At 40.9% G+C, this 21153-nt stretch overlaps 2 protein-coding genes across 2 annotated transcripts in view; both read right to left on the bottom strand.

Annotated features, from left to right (window-relative positions):
- The window catches only part of ANP32B (acidic nuclear phosphoprotein 32 family member B), a 35118-nt gene extending 25785 nt beyond the window's left edge, over nt 1-9333 (bottom strand). Inside the window, exon 1 of the mRNA XM_069095374.1 lies at nt 9064-9333. Coding sequence (XP_068951475.1) covers nt 9064-9111 — 48 coding nt within the window. The 5' untranslated portion in view covers nt 9112-9333. The remainder of the gene's footprint in view (nt 1-9063) is intronic.
- On the bottom strand, nt 7-8529 carry LOC138166876 (uncharacterized). The gene is made up of 2 exons (XM_069095373.1): nt 909-8529; nt 7-296 (listed from the first exon to the last, which is right to left on the bottom strand). Exon 1 carries the CDS (start codon nt 8091-8093, stop codon nt 7302-7304), a length of 792 nt encoding a protein of 263 aa, XP_068951474.1. The 5' UTR covers nt 8094-8529; the 3' UTR covers nt 7-296; nt 909-7301.
- Nucleotides 9334-21153: the final 11820 nt, after the last annotated feature.

The following is a 21153-nucleotide window of genomic DNA, read 5'->3' as shown; positions in this document are numbered from 1 at the left end:
GTTAATATTACTATAGTTATTCAGGATTTTGGAGTTATAAAAGGAAAGTGGAGGAACAAAGTCAGAGGAATGTACTAAAATCAGTGAAGGGCCCCATAGTTGTTTCCTTTTTTGCTTAAAGAGATTACAAAGGACTTCCTGTTTCAGAGAAGTTTTGCTAGAACACTGGGGCACAAATGAGCATGGAGTCACAAGACCATAGAGCAACACAAAGAGGGAGCAGTCCCATAAATACAGACCCAAGCAGACATCCACACTCAGTCACAAAGACGATTACAGCCACATCCTTTTTCACACTGCAACAAAGACACACAGAAACATATTTAGGGGCAAAAAGACAAACATGACAGTTCCTTGCTTTATGCATGTGTACAAAGACATTTGTGTACAAATACACCTCCTCCAAAATCTGTAATAGTTCCTTTTCAGGTCCTCATCACAGTCTTTTGAATAATCTCTAATACTGCTATTAGAAATAATTTTCTGATGCATGGATCTGATCAAATCACTTCCCTGTTCTAAAACCTTTAATGTCTTCTTAATACATATTAAATATACAAGGTTTAAAACTCCTGAGCCTGGAATTCAAAGCCTTCTGAAATTTTGCTCCACTATGCTTTTATAATTTTACCTATTCTCTCCACATAGTTTATGCTCCAGCCAAATTTAGTGATGTATATGCTAGAGTAATTTCTCTTAAGAAATTCAACAAGCTAAGATGTCCCATCCCATGACTTCTCTAGTTTGCTATAATTATTGGGGTGTTCAGAGAGGACCCTGTACCTCCAGCATGAGGGCAGCTCATTCACCCAATTCTCACATATGCTAAACCAGGTAGAGGTGAACCAACAGGCCTCAAACCCTTTGGTGAGGTGTGTGTGTGTGTGTGTGTGTGTGTGTGTCCGTACCAAGCATATGAAGATTTCCCCCATTGCTTTCCCCCACTGCAATGGGCAGATGAGAGCAATTTCTTCCCATAGCCATGAAGGTGGCTGAAGCAGGTGGAGTACTTAGAACCTGGTCAGATACTGAAGATGCCAAGGTCATTCACTGTATCATTCACTGCCCGTGGTCTTGACCTGGGTCCTGCCACAAGACTTTATTTGACTTAGGATATTGCTCAACTCTGCATCACTTAAATCCAATGAACCTGCAAGTCAAGAAATCGCCTGTGATGGCATTAGTCCTCTTTGAAAAACAAAAATAAAGTCGTAGTTAAACAAACAAAAAATAAGTTCTCTAACAGTATTAAAGAGTGAACAAGAGTTGGACAGGATTTAGAGGAAAAGAGGCAACCCAATGGATAGAGTGCTGGACCTGGAGTCAGAAAGAATTGAGTTGAAATAAGACCCCACACACTTACTAGGGGTATGGCCCTGGGCAAGTAAATTACTTAATCTGTCTGCCTCAGTTTCCTTGTCTATAAAATGAGGATAACAATAGCATATACTTCCCAGGGTTGTTGTGAGGATAAAATGAGATACTAATATTTGTAAAGTGCTCTCTCTACAAACCTTAAAGTTCTCTATAAACTCTAGCTACTTTTATCTTCATTGATATTGATGAAATCCAATGAGATCAAGGATTTACTAAAGTATCAAATGAGGTACAAAGATCCATTGTAAACAAATACATTAGAGACAAAAAAGAAAAGGCACAAGCAAACAAAAGAGATAAAAATATGTCACAAATGGTTTATATAACCAGAAGGTGACACTATAGTATCACATGAAAATGTACATTTTCAGCAATTTTTAGAAGTGCTAATTAAAATACCTTTACAGTTATATCTACACACACACACACACACACACACACACACACACACACACACACACACACACACCCCTATCATACCAGCTAAAATAAAAGTGATAACACAATGTTAAGAGTCCTATGGCAGATAGGCAGAAACAGGCAGATAGTCCAGTAGCACTTCAATTGTTTAACCTTTCTGGAAAGTAATTTGATAACATGTAGTAGAAAGGTTTTTCATACCCCATTCAATATGGAGGAGGCATGATTACATAAACAGTTTGTCTAAAAAGATCTAGGGAACTGGTGAACTGCAGTATAACCCCAATATGAGTCAGCAGTGTGATGTGGCAGACAAAAAAGCTAATGTGACCTTGAGGTGTGTCACTTCCAGGAAAAAAGGGGTGATGGTCCCTTTGTAGCCTGCTCTGGTAGGACCAAAACCAGAATATTCAGGACTGGGCACTTACCACAGTTTAAGGAGGCCACTTATCATCTGGATAGCAAATAGGAAAGGCAAACAAGAACTGTGAGAGTTCCTGAGTCCATGTCACATAATAACAACAGCTAACATTTTATATATAGAAACACAGATATAGGTATATATACACATGTATATATGTATGTCTATGTGTGTACATTTATTTATTCATTTATGGTTTGCAAAGCCCTTTACATGTATTATCTCACTTGATCTTTACTTGCTATCATTTTATAGATGAGGAAACCAAGGGTGACAAGGTTGAGGGGACCAGGGTCACATTGCTAGTAAATTAACAGGCTGCATTCAAACTCAGGCCATGAGGATCCATTGAAAGAACTAGATACACTTAACCTAGAGAAAAGAAAACTAATGATATCTGTTCTTCAAGTATTTGAAGGGCTACTGTAGAAAAAAAGGGATTTTGTTCCATTTGGCTTCAAAGGTCAAAGCAAGACTAAAGTGTGGAAGGAGTACATTTAAGCTTGATGCCATGAGAGTTTCTAACAGTGAAGCCTGTCCAGAAGTAAAATGGGATACTCTGGGAGGTGAGGGGTCCCCTTTAGTGGGAGGTCTGTAAGCCAGAGTCACTGGTGGAGTATAGAAGTTGAATTAGATGGCTGCCGAAGTTCCTTGTAACTCTAAAAATCTTGTGATTATAAATAATTCCATTTTGGACATAATGTATCTTAAGGAAATAACCCCAAAGGGGAGGTAAAGAAATTTATACAATGAAGCTTACAGTAACATTGTTTATAAAAGTGAAACTAGAAACAACTGAGGTGCCCCCAAAATGGAGAATGAAGAGTTAATCTAATTACCACATAACACAACAAAAGAACACTAGCTTGGGAGGCGGAAGACCTGGGTTCAAATTCTACCTCTGATGATTACAACCTATGTAACCTTTTGTAAACCACTTCCCTGGGTCTCACTTTCCTAATCTGTAAAATGAGAGGGTTGTGCTACATAATCTGAGAAGGTCCCTTCTAACTCTAGATTTATGAGCTTATGTCATAACATAGAGACATTAAAAATACATGGGCTCTGTCAATAACTGGAATATTTATGTGAAATGTTTTATGAAAAAAGGCAGGTCACAAAATAGTAAGTACCAAATAACAAAGGTGATTTGGTGGGAAAAAAAAAACCAACCACAAACCAACCTTAAATATTCGGAGAAATTTTATACCAATATCACAAACCAATTACTTAGTGAGGAGCATGTTTTTTTTGGTTTGTTTTTGCTATCAAAAAGCATTTCATAACTTGGAACAATAATTAAAATTTAAAGATACTTCATAACAATTTTCAGTTTTTTATTTATAGGATTAAAGATTTAAGAGTTGGAAGGAATCTTGGGTCATCTAATACTACCCTCACATTTTATAGATAAAGAAAAGGAGTGTCAGAGGGGTCAACTGAGTTGCCCACGGTCTTACTAAGGAGCAGGTAGGTCTTCTCACTCCAAATCTAGTGCATTTTCCACTATGAAGAACAGATGGTACTTCAGCAGGCTTGTTTCACTTCATTGTTTTTCACTTTAAAATTTCATTTTATTTATGATTTTATAATTTTACTAGAATAGCCGTGTAGCGTAGTGGAAAGAACTGCTGAATTTAGTCAATGAATGAGAGGTTGGGTTCTTGTTCTTGCCATTCATGAGGTATGTGACATTGGGAAGGGAAAAGAAAGGGAATAAGCGTTTATATAGTACCTACTAAGCGCTAGGCACTGTAGCAAGCAATTAAAAAATGTCTATTATCCCATTTGATCATCATAACAATCCTGCAAGGCAGGTGCTATTACTATCCCCCATTTTGTAGTTTAGAAAACAGAAGCAAACAGATGCTAAGTGACTTACCCAGGATCACACAACAACTTTGTGTTTGAGGCCAAATTGGAACTCGGGTATGTTAGTTTGATTACCACAATGATAAATCATGATTCCAAAGGATCAAAGAGGAGGCATATTCTAATATCCTGACAGAGAGATGACTCAAAATGCAGAATGAGAAGTGGATCTTTGGACAGAGCCAATGGGAGAATTTGCTTTACTTATCTACTGTTTGTTGAGACTATTTTGTTTTTCTTTTTCATTCAGTAGTAAGGAACCAGTGAGAAGATTCTTATTAATTAAAAATAAAATAAAACTTAAATGAAAATGTATACCTAAACTGCTTTAGGATGACTGTCTTCTAAATGTGCTAAAAATCATACTTCTTTAACAAAACCTTCCCAATAAGTTAATTATATTATTGCCTCACCTACTTATCAGTCCCTTAGAAAGGTAAAGACAAGACTTTACACAGAGCTAATATGTATTTAATTGTACGGGCATCTATTATACAAAATATGCACTTATTATAAGACAAAGGGCTCTTGCTGATGTGCAATATCCCAAGGTCATCCTAGGTGGTAATGTCCTCTCCATGTTTCTATGGATAAAGAGAATGTAGCTTCTAAGTTGAGGCCTATTCTACTAGAATGGTATTTTACTCAGGTGGACACTGGGTATCTGCCTGAATTCAATAAATTCAATTCAACCAAGATTTTCTAGGTGTGTGCTATGGGCATGTCAATGGGGGAGACCCTGTGAAATCAAAGAGGGAACCAAAGGCTTTGGCTTCAAGAAGCTTCCATTCTACTGCTGTATATGCCACAGATATAAGGAAATACAAAGTATATAAAGAATAACAGAAAATAATTAATAGAAGGAAATGAGGCATCAGGAAAGGCCTCATATAGGACACAGCTTGGCCTTGTAAAAACTGAGACAAAAGCTGCTTTTGAAATCTGAGTTATCCAGATAACTGTTCTAATTTTTCTACTGTATTGCCGGTCAAAATATAAGCACTTTATATATCTACAGGCTTTCCTCTGGAGGCTGAAGCATACAGGATCAGATTTGGAGCTAAAAGTGACCTCAGAAGTCACCAAGTCCAACCCCCTCCTTTTTCAGATAAGGAAACCAAGGCCTAAAGAGGCAGACTTGCTCAATCAAGATCAAATGTTGTTCAGCTGTTTTTCAGTCGTTTCTGACTCCTTGTGACCTGATTTGGGACTTTCTTGGTGAAGATACTGGAGTGTTTTGCCATTTCCTTTTCCTACAGATGAGGAAACTGAGGCAAACAGTGTTAAGTAACTCACCCACACCCAGCACTCCATCCCATGCCGCCTAGCTGTCCAGTAATGGCAAAATGGAGCTCAAATTTGGGTCTGATTCCAGATGCTGCATTTATCTTACTGCAGTACCAGGCTTCTGCTTAAAGAAAGCTTTGAAGGGGCAGGGTTGGGGGATTGGGGGCAAAGTGTCTGATTTTTGGTATTAGTGACATTATTCAGTCAGATCTGGTGAATATTAATTACTCTCTTTAAAAAAAAGGCATGACAAATTAATGGAACCGATTTTCCCCAGTGTCTCCTGAACTGGGTCCAAAGGTAAATTCAAAAGAATTATTAAGAAAATGTTTTTAACATCTGCATCATGGTTAAAGTGTATAGTTTTCTAAGACAGCTGCTGTTGAAGGAAAATACTCATCTAAACTTAAGTTCTGTGGTTTCTCCTTAATTCATAGGTGTTTCTCCTACATCATTTATAAATACTGCCAAAATCCTCTGAATAATATTTTTCAAGTTATGCAGATACTCAAATAACTATGAGTAATTTAATGTTTATTTACTGTACAGACCAATAATGATTGATCCTGAGTCAATCAAATGCTCCACTTTAGAGGAGTATTTGACAACAGTCAGTAAGCTTTTCATAATGAAAAGAAAATGAACTGGAGTTGGCAATTAATTTTTACCTATCCCTTCCACATCAACCCATTAAAGCAGCCCTAGTTTCACGGCTGTAGATTCTGAAATAAGAATGAATATTGTTTTAGCATAATTTGTTTACATTAATTAACCTAATTCCCATTTTATACTTTATTGTCAGTGATTTGAAACCCAGAGCAGCCAAGTGACTTGGGTAAGACAAATTTCCCTCTCTATCACCCTTCAGTCTTATTTCCAACTTCCAGCCCTCACATGAGGCAGAGACGTTAAATGACTTGCCCATGGGGTCATGAAGCAAGCAAATGTCTGAGGCAGGATCTGAACTAAGGTCTTTCTGACGCCAAGTCCACTTTATTCACTACATCACCTACATACCTCTCCTGAAGTTTACAGAATGTGTTCAGCCTATAACTGTTTAGACAACACTCCTGGACTAAGAAACTCCCAAGTCAACCCTGAGATCTTTTAGAGAGCACTTAATACATCTGCACCTCTCCAAATCACTCAGCCACACATTCAAACCCATATCATGTAACTAATTCAGTATCATTGGTTTCCTTGGTAATCTTGTATATTGTAACAAAAAGTGAAGAACCTAACTTGGAAGGCAAAAAAGAATTTTAAAAAGTTTACTCTCTTAAAACAAGCCCTAAGTGACTTAATTGTGGAGATGATGTATGAAATGGCAACGAAGGTCTATATGAGAATTTAACTGGTTTCCTTTGTAATCCTAAGTATTTTACTTTATGCATTTAAATCATATTCTGAGGGATCTTTACATAATACACAGACACCACATACAGACACATAATAAGAGATAATATGTATATAATATGTATACACGTACATATATAGTCAACAAATACATATACACACACATTATATATTCAATAAAAGTATTAAGCCCTTACTATAGACCAGGGCACTATGAATTGTGTAAACAATAGAAGCAAGGAGCTAGAATTAAGGACCGATAGAGGACTGTAGAAGGTGGGATTTTGGCTGGGTTTGGAAGGAAACCAGGAAGAGATGAGAAAGCCCATAAAGATGCCCTGAGTGGGGAGACTAGACGAGCCTCTTGGAAGAGGAATAGCGATATATAACAAAAGTAACACGGTAAAGCCCGATATACAGGCTGTTTCTATTGTTAGCATCACCATCAAGGGGGTCTGCGACAAAAAAGTTAATTCCTCCTGAGGCAGGATGGCCAAATGTGATTAAAAACAAACAAACCACTTAAAAAAACTCGCTTATGCCCCAATTAAGGGCCTTTAACTCAAGGTCACAATTTGCGTACAAAGTGAGCAGACCGCCTCGAAAGACCAGAACACGTGATTAATTCTACAACTTCCCCGATTCGAGCTCTTGGCCCCCTTTTCCATTCCCAGCCATCCCTCGACCCCCAGGGACAGTCACCACCGCCACCAAGGCGGCTCAGCCGTAGGGAGGGGCTCAAACCTCGGCCAGGGCCAGACAGGGAGGGATGTAAAAGGAGAGAGATGACGGTGCCATGGCGGTCAGGGGGAGGAGGATAATGGGGAGGACTACGGAGAGGACGGTCCTTGTATGATGGGGGCGGAGGACAGCAAGGGAGGATCACGCTCCGCCCACAATTAAAGCAGGGAAACATGCCCATCCCCCTCAGAGGAGGGCAACGCCAGGGTACATGTCCCCGGTGCACTGTGGAGCCTGAAGAAGGGATGACCACGTGACCCTCCCCCTTTCCGAGAGTAGAACAGCACCTCCCCTGCCCGTGGAACCCCAAGGCCTTGGACCTTCCGGGCACTCCACCCGGGCGAATTGGCGGGGCTGACATCGCCCTTTTAATAAATGGAGGTGGAGGCGGGAGGCAGAGTGCAGCCGAGTCACGCCGACTGCAGGGACAGAGGACAAAACGCTGCCTCTGCCGACGGATGCCCCTAACCCGGCAGGGCTGCACCGCCCGCGGACCCTGCGGAAGGGAACTGGGCGCGGGGCAGGGCGGGGAGGGGCGCAGAGCCGCGAGGATGCGCGGGCGGCGGCCGGCTCCCGGGCGGAGTCGCCTCCGCGGAGGGAGACGGGAATCGAACAACATGGTGACGTCGTACTATGGCGCAGCTAAGACCGAGAAAGCCCCGCCCGCCGCCCGCGCGGAGAGGATGGAGCGCACGGGGGAGGGAGCGGGGGCTCGCCGCTCGTGTGGAGTCTCCCTCCCCCTCCGTCCCGCCAGCTTCCGCCTCCCCTCTGATCCAACTGAGGGGAGAGAAAGAAAAAAGTGGGGGGAGGGGAAAAGGGAAGAGAAAAGTTTTATTTTTAGCCTTGAAAAATGGTGGGAACCGAGCCCCCTTTTTAAAAACCTGAACCCGGAGAGGTGGCCCTCGCGCGCCTCTCCCCTCCCCCCGGGACTGCGCCCTACTCCCGGCGCCCCCTCCTGCCGTGACGGGGGAGGGGAACCTCCCCCTCACCCGTCCCCGCCTCCCGAGGCTCTGGTGCTTCGGTCCCCGCCGCCTCCGAGGCAGCGAGTTAATGGGGTTGTGTATACTACGGGGGGTGGGGGGGAAGCTACCCTCGCCCTCCCGCCCAGCCTCAAAACCTGCCTCAGTGCCCCCCCCACAACGTGTCTCGGGATTCACCCCCCTCCCCCCAGGAGCCCCCGGATCCTGGAGAGAGGCGACCAACATGGCTCCCAGCGTTACACAATCTCCCCCAGCCCAGCCGCTGTGGCCCGGGCACTCGCACCCCCGCCGGCCTGGGACAGGCCAGCGGGGCGGGAGAGGAAAAGTTTGTTCCCCGGCCTCCTCCTCCCGCCTTGAGGGCTCCGGCTCCGGGCGGCGCCCAAAGAGTTAACCCCTCGTCGGGTCCGCAGCCCGAGCAGACCGCGCTGGGCTAGCCTGCACCCAGCGGTCGGGGAGGAGGGGGCGAAGCGTCCTGGGCGCCCGCTCGGGCTCCGGAGCCGGCCGGGGTCCAGGGCGCCTTCCCCCCCCCCCCCCATGTGGTCCCCGTTTCATGCAGGTCCCGGGGTGGGCGCGGAGGGGGCATTGCGGCGGGGCAGGGGTTCCGCTTACATGCGACGGGGTCTGGTTCCTCAGCTCCAAGTGGATCCTCCTCTTCATGTCTACGTTCTCGGCCCCCCCTCTTCAAACTAACTTTCCGGAGGCAGGAGTGATGAAAGGAGGGGCTCGGTCTTCGGCAGAATGAACTGTCCAAAGGCGAGTCCTTGAGGGAGGGAGGGAGGCTCCCGCCGGCTTCTCTTCCCCCCCCCCTCAAGGAACGCGCGAGCGGAGCCCGAAGCCTGAGTTACTCACAAGAGCGAAGCGAAACCATGGAGGGAAAAGGGGACTGGAGAGCCGCTGTGGTGTCCTCGCTACCGCCGCCCCCGGCCGAGCGCGGCACGGCGCTTAAACAGGCAACGCGGCTGCACGGAGGCGGGCGGGCAGCTCGGCCCGCACCTGGGCGCACGTGGAGGGGGCCGCCCGAGACGCCGGGTGTCGGGTAGGAGAAGGAGCGTTAGCGGCTGTGATGAAGGCGGCTGCAGAGCTCCGCTCCCTCTCCCCCACTGCAGTCGGGCATGGGGGATGCTTGGGCATCCCGGGTGGGGGGCGGGGGTGATGGGCGGCGGATGGACAGATAAATGTGTGTGTGTCTAAGTCTGTATAATGTACACACTCAGCGTAACTAAAAGTCGTAAGAGGAGCCCCCCCCCCCCCCACTCCCGGGCACCGACGACCGTGTGGCACGCTAGCTAAATATGAAGGGAGAATTGGAAATGTGACTGAAGCTCATACAGATCCTACTGAGGCTTCTCCCCTCCCAGCCTCACCCGGCTAGATGAGCGTGATTAGGAAGGATATCAGTAAAACAGCTGCACCCGTCATCTGAATAACAGAAAGCGAGGCGAAGCAAAAAAAAAAAAAAAAAAAAAAAAGAGAAGGAAATTTGTGCATCTCCTGTACTTTAGTTGCGAGATGTTCAATAAAACAACCGGACTTGGGATTGTCTGTGTGTGGTTTCATTTTTTATTTCATAACGATACAGGATCATTGTCGGTCCCAGATGCTATGTAATATTTAAACGGAGTTGTGCGTTTAAATTTTTTCACGGCTACGATTATATTGCAAAGTTATTACTTATGGGGGCGCCTTTTTTTTTTTTTTTTCAGAAAGAACAGACAAGCAGAAAGAGTTCCGCGTCTTACAATGTGTAATGCCAAGGAGATGCCCCTGGAGCAGTGTCCTTATGGAACAGGTGGCTGGGATGCCTACCATTGTGACTTCTTTCCCTAAGTCAAACACGAAGCATGTCTCGTGGCTTTATAGGAGCCTCCCAAATACTCTTTCTTGTTTTTTAGCCTACAGTTATTGCTAGGAACAAAATCGTTCATTTTGTAAGTCAATATCAAAAGTATTTGAAACAAATTTAAATATTTTTAGTCACTGTTGGGAATGGAAAGATTCTTATGACTTAATGATTCATTTAAATTTTCAATAGAACATATTACTGTGCTCATTGGCTTTTTATCCTGCAAGGTCAGCTTCACTTTGTTTTCTTGAACATTAGCAAAAAGAAAATTATATAAAGAGAATCAAATGGATATAAAAGTATGTAACAATTATTTTTCAATGTAATCTAACCTAGGGAGTGGCACTGAAGTTACTATACAATCTTTTAAAATGGAGGGTTCTGTTTAAATACAAATACATTTGGTAAGGGTGCATTCATGCATTGAACAAGTACAGCATTTATTGAGTGAAAGTAATTGAATACTGCCTTTGCACTGTGCCAGGAACTGAGGAACATACAAAAGAAGTTTAAGATTTAGTCCTTGGCCCCCAAGAAGCAGTACTGTATGTACATAATGAAATGGCACAATTAGTACTATTAGGCTTGAGGGAAGAAGGGGGAGATTAGTGAGAGCTGAAGAAATGGGTATCTTAGAGAAAGTGAAGGCTTCCAGCAATCTTAGAGCTGGAAAGTACATAAATATAACAGTATCTGGTTCATTGCCCCCACTCCCACCCCCAAGCTCCTGAAAGTGGCACAAATTGGTGAATTGTGATTTACTGAGAGTCATACATCTTAGTGGCAGAGTCAGAACTAGGAACTTTGTTCTATGACTTTGGCCCTCAGTTTCCTCTATGTAAAATGAGGTCTCTAAGGCCCCTTCCATGAATAAATTGATTATCTGTGCTGATAAAGAAGAGAGGATAAAATAGATTTCTGCCATAGGATTTGGATAAGTGAGCTTCTACTCTATTCTATAGTCCTATGAAAGTCTACCTCCTTTTCTCAGCTTCTAAGAAAGGACCTTACATAGTCATACACACACACAAATCTCTTAACAACCAAAAAACCTGCTTGGTGTTCTGAGATGGGTAAATATTTTTTGTTATCTTCTACTTGTGGGTAAAAGAAACATCCAGCAAAGTCCATTTCTGTCTCTCTTTTAGCAACATTTACTTTAGAGGTTCTTAATTTTTTTTGACAGTCTGTGAAGACTATGAACCTACCTCTTCTCAGAATGTTTTCAAATGCACAAAATAAAACATATAGGATTACAAAAGAAACCCACTGCTTTGAAATAAAGGTGTTATTTTTCCTCCCACACAAGTTCAGACCCCCTGAAATCTAAATACCCAAGAATCTCTCATCCAACTGAGGTAGCATTTGGGTGGCTGGACCTCCTACAATGAAAGAAACAAAGCAACAACTTTGGAATTCTGAAAGAAATACAAATTGCTTCTCCACATTTACAACTAGTCCCAGAGTCTGAAGAAAATCCTGAAATATTTTGAAGATAGGATTACAAACCACATGAACTTTATGGGGACTCCACACCCTGTACATTCCAAGCTCCCAGCTCATATGAACTAGGAAGTGAAACTGAGTCATGAAACAAGAAGGGAAACTGATATACCAGAGACTTGAGATAGTGAAACAGAATTTGGTAGAATTTGGATAAAAGTGAGAAGGATAATCCTAGGGGTAGAAGACAGATTCTGAGCAAAGGGATCAGAGTCAGGAATGATTGTGGTGTGTTTCAAGAACAATTAAAAGACTGAAAAATTGGTGAGAACTAAGATAATGCAAACAACACTATTACTGAATAAAATTATGTTAAATTCAAAGCTTCTGTGGAATATGCCATACCATTAATATGTAAAACATTATTTTCAAAATATATGCAATATATAATCTGTATGACTATATATAATGTATAGAACAGATAGATGGCACAGTGGATAGAGTACAGGATCTGGAGTCCGGAAGACCTCAGACACTAATTGCTTGACTCTAGAGGGGTCACTTAACTGCTCTCTGAGTTTCCCCATCTGCAAAATAGAGATAGTAATAGCACCTACCTCCTAGGGCTGCTGTGAGGATAAAAATGAGAAACTAAAGACTTTGCAAACTTCAAGGTGCTATATAAATAATAGCTATTATTAGCCATTGTTTTTATGACAGGTGATGTGGGCTAGTTGCACCTTGTTTTGAATATTCCTGATACTACAGTCTTGATAGCAACCCATGACTACTTCATTTTCTTGCTTTTTGTAAATTACAGAAAATTGGACTTTCAGTTAACTAACCAGGGGGATATAGTATATAATTTAGCCACCAAGAAGCACCATTCCCCAAGCAAGTGGCTTCCTCAGAGGATATTTAATGTACTTGCAATGGTTTTCCTGATGGCTTTAGTATCATCATCATCATCATCATCTTCATCATCACCGAGGTGCCTACATCAGCTACAACCATGCTGTTGGAACTATCCCTTCCTTACCCCCACTCCCAGCTCACCAACACTGTGTCCCCAGATTACCTCTTGGCTGCAGCAGGTGCTCCTCTAAAAACAGCATCAAGTGACTTGCCTGGGGTCACACAACTAGTAAGTGTCTGAGACCAGGTCTGAACTTCTGACTACAGGTCTTGCATTCTATCCACTGCACCACCTAGCTGCCCAAATACTTATTAGCTGATTGGCCTTTGAAGGAACTTCCAAGTCATTGAAACTACAGATCAGTTTGTAAGTCTTTTTTTTTTTTTTAAAGCAATTGGGGTTAAGCAACTTGCTCGAGGTTACACGGCCAGTTATTTCTGGGTGTGGTGCTAAGTATATGAGCCCGAATTGCATCCCAGGTTATCTCTACTCTAGGGCCGATGCTCTTATTCACTGAGCCACCTGGCCGCCCCGCCCCCAGTTTGTGTATCTTGAGAGATTTACCTGCTTGATTTCAACATGTACAAACTTAACTGATTCTCTGAATCAATGAAATAAGCCACAGGAAAAATAAGATATTTATTTGGAAAAGATATGAGATTTGCAATACACTGAAAAAAAATTGCAAAGTCCTAGAAAAAATATACTTTACTATGAAGTACTTATTTGGCAAGTGCAAAAACTTTTTAAAAATATTTTTCGTTTATTTTCCTTAAAGAATATGCTATCAAAAATGTCATTGATAAATTTCTTTAAAAGCATCTGAGTTGTTTTAAGTAAATAGAAATTACTCTGACTTCAAAAAGAAAAACAAAGGCAGAAAGATATAAGCAAAATAAGAAACAAATAAAAGACTTTCCAAACCCTTACCTCCAAAAGATTTCAGAGACTAACATTTTCTCCACAAAAAAAAGTTTTCTGCTTAATTCCAGGCAAAATGGTTGAGTGTTGTAAAATTTGGAGGTGGTATGCATTTTATTTTACAAAAAGTTGAATATTCTGAATTTGACAGATAACTGTCAACAGTGTTCTACCTTGGAAGGACAGGTAAAAGTGATACATTTTAAAAGTTTTTCTTTTTAATATCACCTTCACTTCCCAATATGTTTTCTACCCCTTCCTCCAACCAGAGATCCATGTCTTATAATAAACAATAAAAAAGAGGAAAAATAAATTGTCCAGAAAAAACTAACCAATACATCTGTCAAGTCCAACAGTTTATACCCTTTTCCACACCCATAGTCACTCAACTCTGCAAAGAATGAAGAGATGAATTGTTATACTTCTTATTTAGCCTAGTGTACATCATTTAGCAAAGTACTTGGATAGTAAATGCTTGATAAATATTTATTGACTGACTAATGTAGAGCTGAGCTTGTATTATAATTATGTAACATTTTATTTCAGTTTTGTTCTTTTCATTTACATAGTTGTACCCATTACATATCATTATTTTCCTGGTTTTCCTTACTTCATTTGGCATCAGTCCATAGAATATTTTACAGTATAGTACATTCCATTCTATTCCATGAATCACAGTCTGTTTGCTCATTCCCCAAATGATGGGCATCGACTTTGTTTCCAGTTTTTTGTTTGCTACTACATAGCAAGTGCCATTAAAATGTTTTGGTGTGTATTGAGTTTTTCATTCTGTCTTTGTTGGGGTATGTGTCTTTTGGTGAGATCAAAGTCACTGTTTTAGCAGGTTCTAAATAGCTTTCTAGGATGATTAAACCATTTGAAATTCTAACAACAATCTATTAGTGAAACCTATCTTTCCAACATTGCCTATTCCCATGTTTTGTTAATTTTCTGGGGGCAAGGTGAAACTCTAGAGTTATTTTGATTTGCATTTCTCTTATTAGTGATATGAAAGTCTTTCATATGGTTGTTGATAACTTACTATTCTTTTGAAAATTACTTATTCACACCCTTTCACCACTTATTCTTTGGGGAATGGCTTTTATGTTATGGATAAATGTTTATTTCCTATATATTTTGACTATCACATGAAGGTGACTTTTTCTTTCTTGCTTTTTGGAGGGGGGAAGGTAAGGCAATTGGGGTTAAGTGACTTGCCCAAGGTCACATAGCTAGTAAGTGTTAAGTGTCTGAGGCCGGATTTGAACTCAGGTCCTCCTGACTCTAGGGTCAGTGCTCTATTCACTATGCCATCTAGCTGCTCCAAAGGTGACATCTCAACAATAAGAAAGTAACTGCTTTAAAAGAGAAATTTATGTTATAGAGAGAGGGTTTTGAAAATGGGTTTTTGGAAATGTTTCTATCATTATGAAATTTTGTTGCCAAAAAATTATTTGTGTGTCAAAAATATAAAATATTAAAACATAAAAAGCAGGCTAGCTTTCAAGAATAATTGAAACCTTTGCATAATTGGTGAGTGGGACTGAAAAATGATTATTATGACTTAGTAAGTGCAGCCAATTATGCATTTTTCCCCATGTGAATTTATGTATCTTTGTGAGGGATTTTTTTCAGCTATGACAAAAGTACATTCAAAATAAGCTGAATGTAGAATTGTTTCATTTTTAAACTTTGTAATACCTCTACAATGGCTGGAACATAGTGAGTGCTTAACAAATTCCTATTGATTAAGTAAAAAAATTAAGTGAAATATTTGTAAAGCACTTAGCATAGTGCTTGATACATAATAGATATTTAATAAGTGCTTGTTCTCTTCCACTTTCCTTAAATATCAAATGGAACATTGTATGGTATAGATTTAGGGTATAGGAGAAGGGAGAGATTAGTGTGAAATCAGGAAATGTTTTATGGAGAAGGTGGAACAAAAAGTGAGGATTTGTGTAGATAGAGTCTAGTATAAACAGAGCATAAACAGAGTAGAGCAGAGCACAGTTGGGGAAAGAGTAAGAACTTTCCTAGAATAAAAAGCATTTTTTAAAACAGCCAGAATACAGAAGGCCTTGAATGCCAAGCAGCGATTCTTAGACCTTCCCCAACAGGCAGAGAAGATTTACTTAAGTTTTTGTTTGTTTGTTTTTAGCAGAAAAGTGGCACCATTTAAAAAAAAAATAAGGTTAGTATATAGGCTAGAATACCATATAAAGAGTAGGGGCAGAAAGAGACGTTCTTGTCATTATTGAGGGTTAGAGCAAGCCCTATGAGGGCTTGTCAGATCCTTCTATGAACTATGCTCTGACCTTAGTTTGGTTCTCTCAAATAAATAGTTTCTTGTAATAAAACATAGTAGTAGTTAATAGTAGTTAATAGTTGGTCAACTGAGTACCCCAAGGAAATAAAGTAATCAGTATATATCTTTTTAATAAAAACTTGGAGCAAATATTCCCTGAAGGAAAGTGTTTTTTTTCCTGTGACAATTTCAAAATAGAAAACGTTATCTTTTACATTTACTGTATAATCTTGTAATATTTTAGCAGTCATGACTCATTTATCACTTACTTATCTTTTTTTGGGGGGGGGAGGGCCATTGGGGTTGTTACTTGCCCAAGGTCACATGGCTAGTTTTTTTTGTTAAGTGTCTGAGGCTGGATTTGAACTCAGGTCCTCCTGACTCCAGGGCCAGTGCTCTACTCACTGTGCTACCTAGCCATCCCTATCACTTACTTATCAGCAGGTTCTAAGGAACTACTGAGCAAAAAATAAAACTCAGCTCATCCCTTTAAAATAACTTATTTGGTGCAAGATTTTATGTTAATAAGAACAAATTGCTCTTCCCTTTCCCTCAAGCCAGAGGAGGGCCCATTTCCCTAGCTCCTTCTTTACATAATTCCCTTTAGATGTACTAAATCAGAGAACTGTCTAAAGACTTCATTTCTATACCTTTAAATTTCATCTTTTTTCATTTTGGCTCAATGGAGACAGACCATTTGAAAATGCAAGGGATTTCCCATCTCTGTGAACTCACCCTGGTGTACCTCTTTTTTCTAGAATTTCTGTTTTTCCCCTCCTTTAGGATGGGAGGGCTTTTGGGATGGGGAACTTGCAGCCTCGAGGTCACATATGGCCCTCTAGGTCCTCAAGTGTGGCATTTTAACAGAATCTAAGAAGTTTAGATTCGGTCAAAGAGCCATACTTGAGGATCTAAAGTTGGATTCTGTCAAAGGGTTGTACTTGAGGACCTAAAGGGCCACATGTGGCCTTGAAGCTGCAAGCTCCCCACCCCAGGAGCTTATCAGGGAAGTTCTGGTTGCAATTCACAGGATCAGTTCAGCTTCTCAGTAATGCTAAGAGAGCTCTATATTCTCATAACCTTCATTGAACAGCAGGCCTACTTCTTAAACCGGCAAGAGTTTGTACTCAGCTGGCATAGCCTTTGAGTACCCAGGGTCAACTCCATTTGAGGCATTAGAGTAGGTAACTGGGGAGGCACAATTTCAATTTTTTAGACTCTTTCAGCTTAAAAGATCTACATTTCCTTTTAGAGTCTATAGTCATGAGATTGTGCCAAATTTTCTCTTATCTTTTAAAAAGCTGCTTTCCTAAAGTCTAGATTACTTGTCTGACTGTGTCTAATATGCCCATCCCTTGCTAACACAGTCTCTAAGATGAGGTCAACTCCTAGGTGCTTATAGCTTCCATATCATCAACCAGTTTTAATTAAGTCATGGGATCCTAGAAACCTAGAATGTTAGAATTGGATAGAATCTCAGAAATGATTTCCCCCAAACAATGCATTTTGCAGAGGAGAAAATTGAGGGTCAGAATGATTAAGTAAGTTGGGGCAAAATTCTAGGTCTCCTGACTTTCATTCTAGCACTGTCCTATTACATTGTCTTATCTATGTAATGCCCAGTGTACAGTAATCAACTCTATACATCCAAAACAGACATGACCACTGTCTACAGTCATGATGTGATAGAAAGAGGGCTAGTTTTGGACTCAGTTCCTAGATTCAAATCTTGATGTTGCTACCTGCTTTACCTCAGCAAATCACCTCCCGTCTGTGGGCCTCAATTTTCTCAGATGTAAAGTCAACCACCCAACCAAAAAGTATTTATTAAAAGCCTATCATGCTTCAGACACTAAACTAGTACAATGGAGCATGTATAGGTTCCCTTTGTAAGTCTCAGGGGGATTTGGCTCAATGCCGAAGGGCTTGTCAGTTTTGGATGATGCTGCAATTGCTGGGTGGTCCCCTCCTAACTTCATAGATGGCAGGGTGCAGGTGGAGCCTATGTCAAAAGAGTGTCAGAGAGGACTGGCTATTGAATTAGGAGGAGAAGTCTGCACAATAAACTTTCAAAGAATCCTGCCTCTGGCTCTTTTGCTTCCTTCCTTTGTCTGCAGCATGTGGCAAAGAATGCTTTCTCTCTGGGATTTCCTGTAAGTGGGTGCTCTCTCACTCCAGAAAATATGGAAAACTCACACATGGCAACCAGCTTAGGTGAGCTTGAGATTAGATCTCAAAGTTCTAGCTACTTCTGCTTTGCATTCTTTCCCAATCATAGGCTACTGAACAGCAATCACAAGAATGAAATTTTTAGACTTGGAGGCAACCTTGTAAATTCCAGAGATTGGGGGGCCCCAAGTTCTTAAGTCAATAAGTACCTCTGATATTTATTACAGTGCTCCTTAGAGAAGATGACTAGTTAGAGGAGGAGGAGCCTTATCCTGCCTGGCTTGCCAAAAAAACACGGACCTTGAAGAAGATAGCGCTCAGCTCAATCCTAAACTGGCAATTCTGAATAACAGTTTGTACTTTGATTTTTAAGGATCAACCATGTAAGAGAGTAAAATAGTAGCTAAAAGTGACTGCTTGTTTAAATTTTTGTCAACGTTTGCTTGTAAATCTTTTTGTGTTAAACTTTTTTGTGTGTGGAAAAATAAATATTTGTCCCCCACCTGATTTACTTTGTACATTTAGTACCTCTCTTCTACTTTTGGGGGATAATTTAATTTGGGGCAAAATTAAACTCTGAGTGATTTTTTTCCTGGTTCTTGAGATGGGGTGCCACAAACTGTAAGAAAAAGATTGCCTGATGCTTCTCTTTCGAGGCTAGACTCCCCCAGGGCTGAGTATGGTCTGTGTTACTAAGTCCAGAGTTAGGGGTTCTTATTGGAAAAGCCCCATTATCCCATCTTGACTTAGGAGTGGCTCTATGTGTGTGGTTACACGAGGCAGTGGAGACACAGACACAGAAATAATTCCTTTTCTCAAGGAACCCATATTCTACTAAAGGGGTACAACATGTATACACATAAGTAAATACAAAATAGGGTTATGGATGTAGAAGTGGAAGGGACCTCAAAGGCCATATAGTCCAAACTCTCATATTATATATGAGAAAATTGGAGCCCCCAGAATATAAATTATTTGCCTGAGGTCACTTGGTCATTAAATAACAGAACCAGGATATGAATGCATATCTTCTGACCCCAGAGTCAGTGAGCGGTCATTTTCTTGTTACCTGCTTTTTTTTTTTTTAACTAAACAAACATAAAGCAATTGGGGCATTGGTGACACTTACAATGAGAGAGGCCTTCTGAAAGGATTAAGGGAATCTAAGACATATCAGTGAGGAGAGAAAACATTCCAGGCATCTGGAGGGGACAAAAACCCAGGGGAAAGCATGGTGAAAGGAGGTGGATGCTATGGAGGGAGAAAGGCAAGCCGACCATTGGGAGTTTGGCTGGAACATAGGAGGTGTGAAGGAGAGTCATGGTCTACAAAGATGGGCTGGAGTCGGATTGTGACAAGTTCTAGATGCCAAAGAGTCAGGGGGTGGCAATGAAAACTTTTAGATTTTTATAATTAATTAATTTTTAGTTTTCAACATTCACTTCCATAAGCTTTTGAGTTTAAAATTTCCCCTACCTCCTCTTCTCCTTCTTCCCCAATATGGCGTGCAATCTGATATAGGTTCTACATACACATTCAACATATTTTCACATTAGTCATGTTGTAAAGAAGAATCAGAACCAATGGGAGGAACCACGAGAAAGAAGAAACAAAACAAAACAAAAAAGAGAGCAAATAATCTGCTTTGATCTGCATTCAGACTCCATAGTTTTTTCTCTGGATGTGGATAGCATTTTCCATCATGAATCTTTCGGAATTGTTTTAGATCCTTGCATTGCTGAGAAGAGCTAAATCTATCAAAGCTGGTCATAGCAGAATGTGGCTATTACTGTGTACAATGTTCTCCTGGTTCTGCTCACTTTACTCAGCATCAGTTCATGTAAGTCTTTCCAGGTTTTTCTGAAGTCCATCTGTTCATCATTTCTTATAAGCTTTTACATTTTTACACAATGTTTCTTGAAGATGACCACTGACAGGAGGAAGAGTCTTACTCCTGACTTGGCTTGTGAGAAAGCTTCCAGGGGTAGGGAACCTGCAATGTCAAGGCCACATGTGACCCTCTAGGTCCTCAAGTGCAGCCCTACATCAGTTGTGTCAAACTCAAATAGAAATGGATTCCTGAAGACACATGTTGTTTTAGAAAACCACAAATTAACATTATCTCTGTTGTATTGTAAGGGCAGTTAAGTGGTACAGTGGATAGAGTTCTGGACCTGGAGTCAGGAAGACTCCTCTTCCTGAGTTCAAATCTGACCTCAGACATTTACTATCTGTGTGACTCTGGGCAAGTCACTTCACCCTGTTTGCTTCAGTTTCTCATCTATAAAGTGAGATGGAAAAGGAAATGGCAAACCCTTCCAGTATCTTTGCCAAGAAAACTATAAATGGGGTCACAGAGAGTCAGACACAACTGCACAACAAAAATTTCTAATTTTTATTTATTTTGTTAAACATTTTCTAATTACTTCTTAATCTGGTTCTAGTTGCTCTTGGGAGTTTTGCAGGCTTTGAGTTGGACACTTCTTGTAGAGCACTGGTATCTCCCCCTCTAAAGGCATATGCCATGAATGCCAGAACCAAGTTGTAATCAATGGGTACAGTGAGGATCTAGGAGAATGAATAATTTTATTTCATTAATAAATATGCATACACAAGCATACATATATGCACATATATATGCATACAAGTATACATATACACATGTGTGTATGTGTGTGTGTGTGTGTGTGTGTGTGTGTGTGTGTAGATATGAAAGAGATTGTACTGAACTCTTAAGTCCTTTCCAGTTCCAAATACATGATCTTAGGAATTTATTTTTCCTTTCTGGGCCTCAAGTTTCTCATATCCAAAATGAGGCGGGTACTGGATGAGGTGAATGCTGAGAACTGTTACTGCTTGTAATGGGAATGCAAATTTGGAAGATCATCCCTGGCCCTAGGCTAAAATGCACCTGAAGCCTGGGGAGGGAGGCTTGTTTTTCAGTAGATACTTCTTGATTGGCCAGTGAGTCAATAAGGTTGTTACATTCTCTGAGCCAGGAGAAGGCTATATAAGCCCTGATGTGTAGCTTTGTTTTGGGACTCACTTTGAGAAGTGTTCTGTGATTTGATCTGAATTCTGGGAAGCCGTTGTTGAGAG

Source organism: Petaurus breviceps, unplaced genomic scaffold, assembly GCF_028583685.1.
Source record: "Petaurus breviceps papuanus isolate PSGF00001 unplaced genomic scaffold, PetGlider_PUasm1.0 226, whole genome shotgun sequence".
Classification (NCBI taxonomy): Eukaryota; Metazoa; Chordata; class Mammalia; order Diprotodontia; family Petauridae; genus Petaurus; species Petaurus breviceps.
The sequence above is the reverse complement of the archived record's forward strand: the minus strand, read 5'-3'. Positions and strand labels throughout refer to the sequence as shown.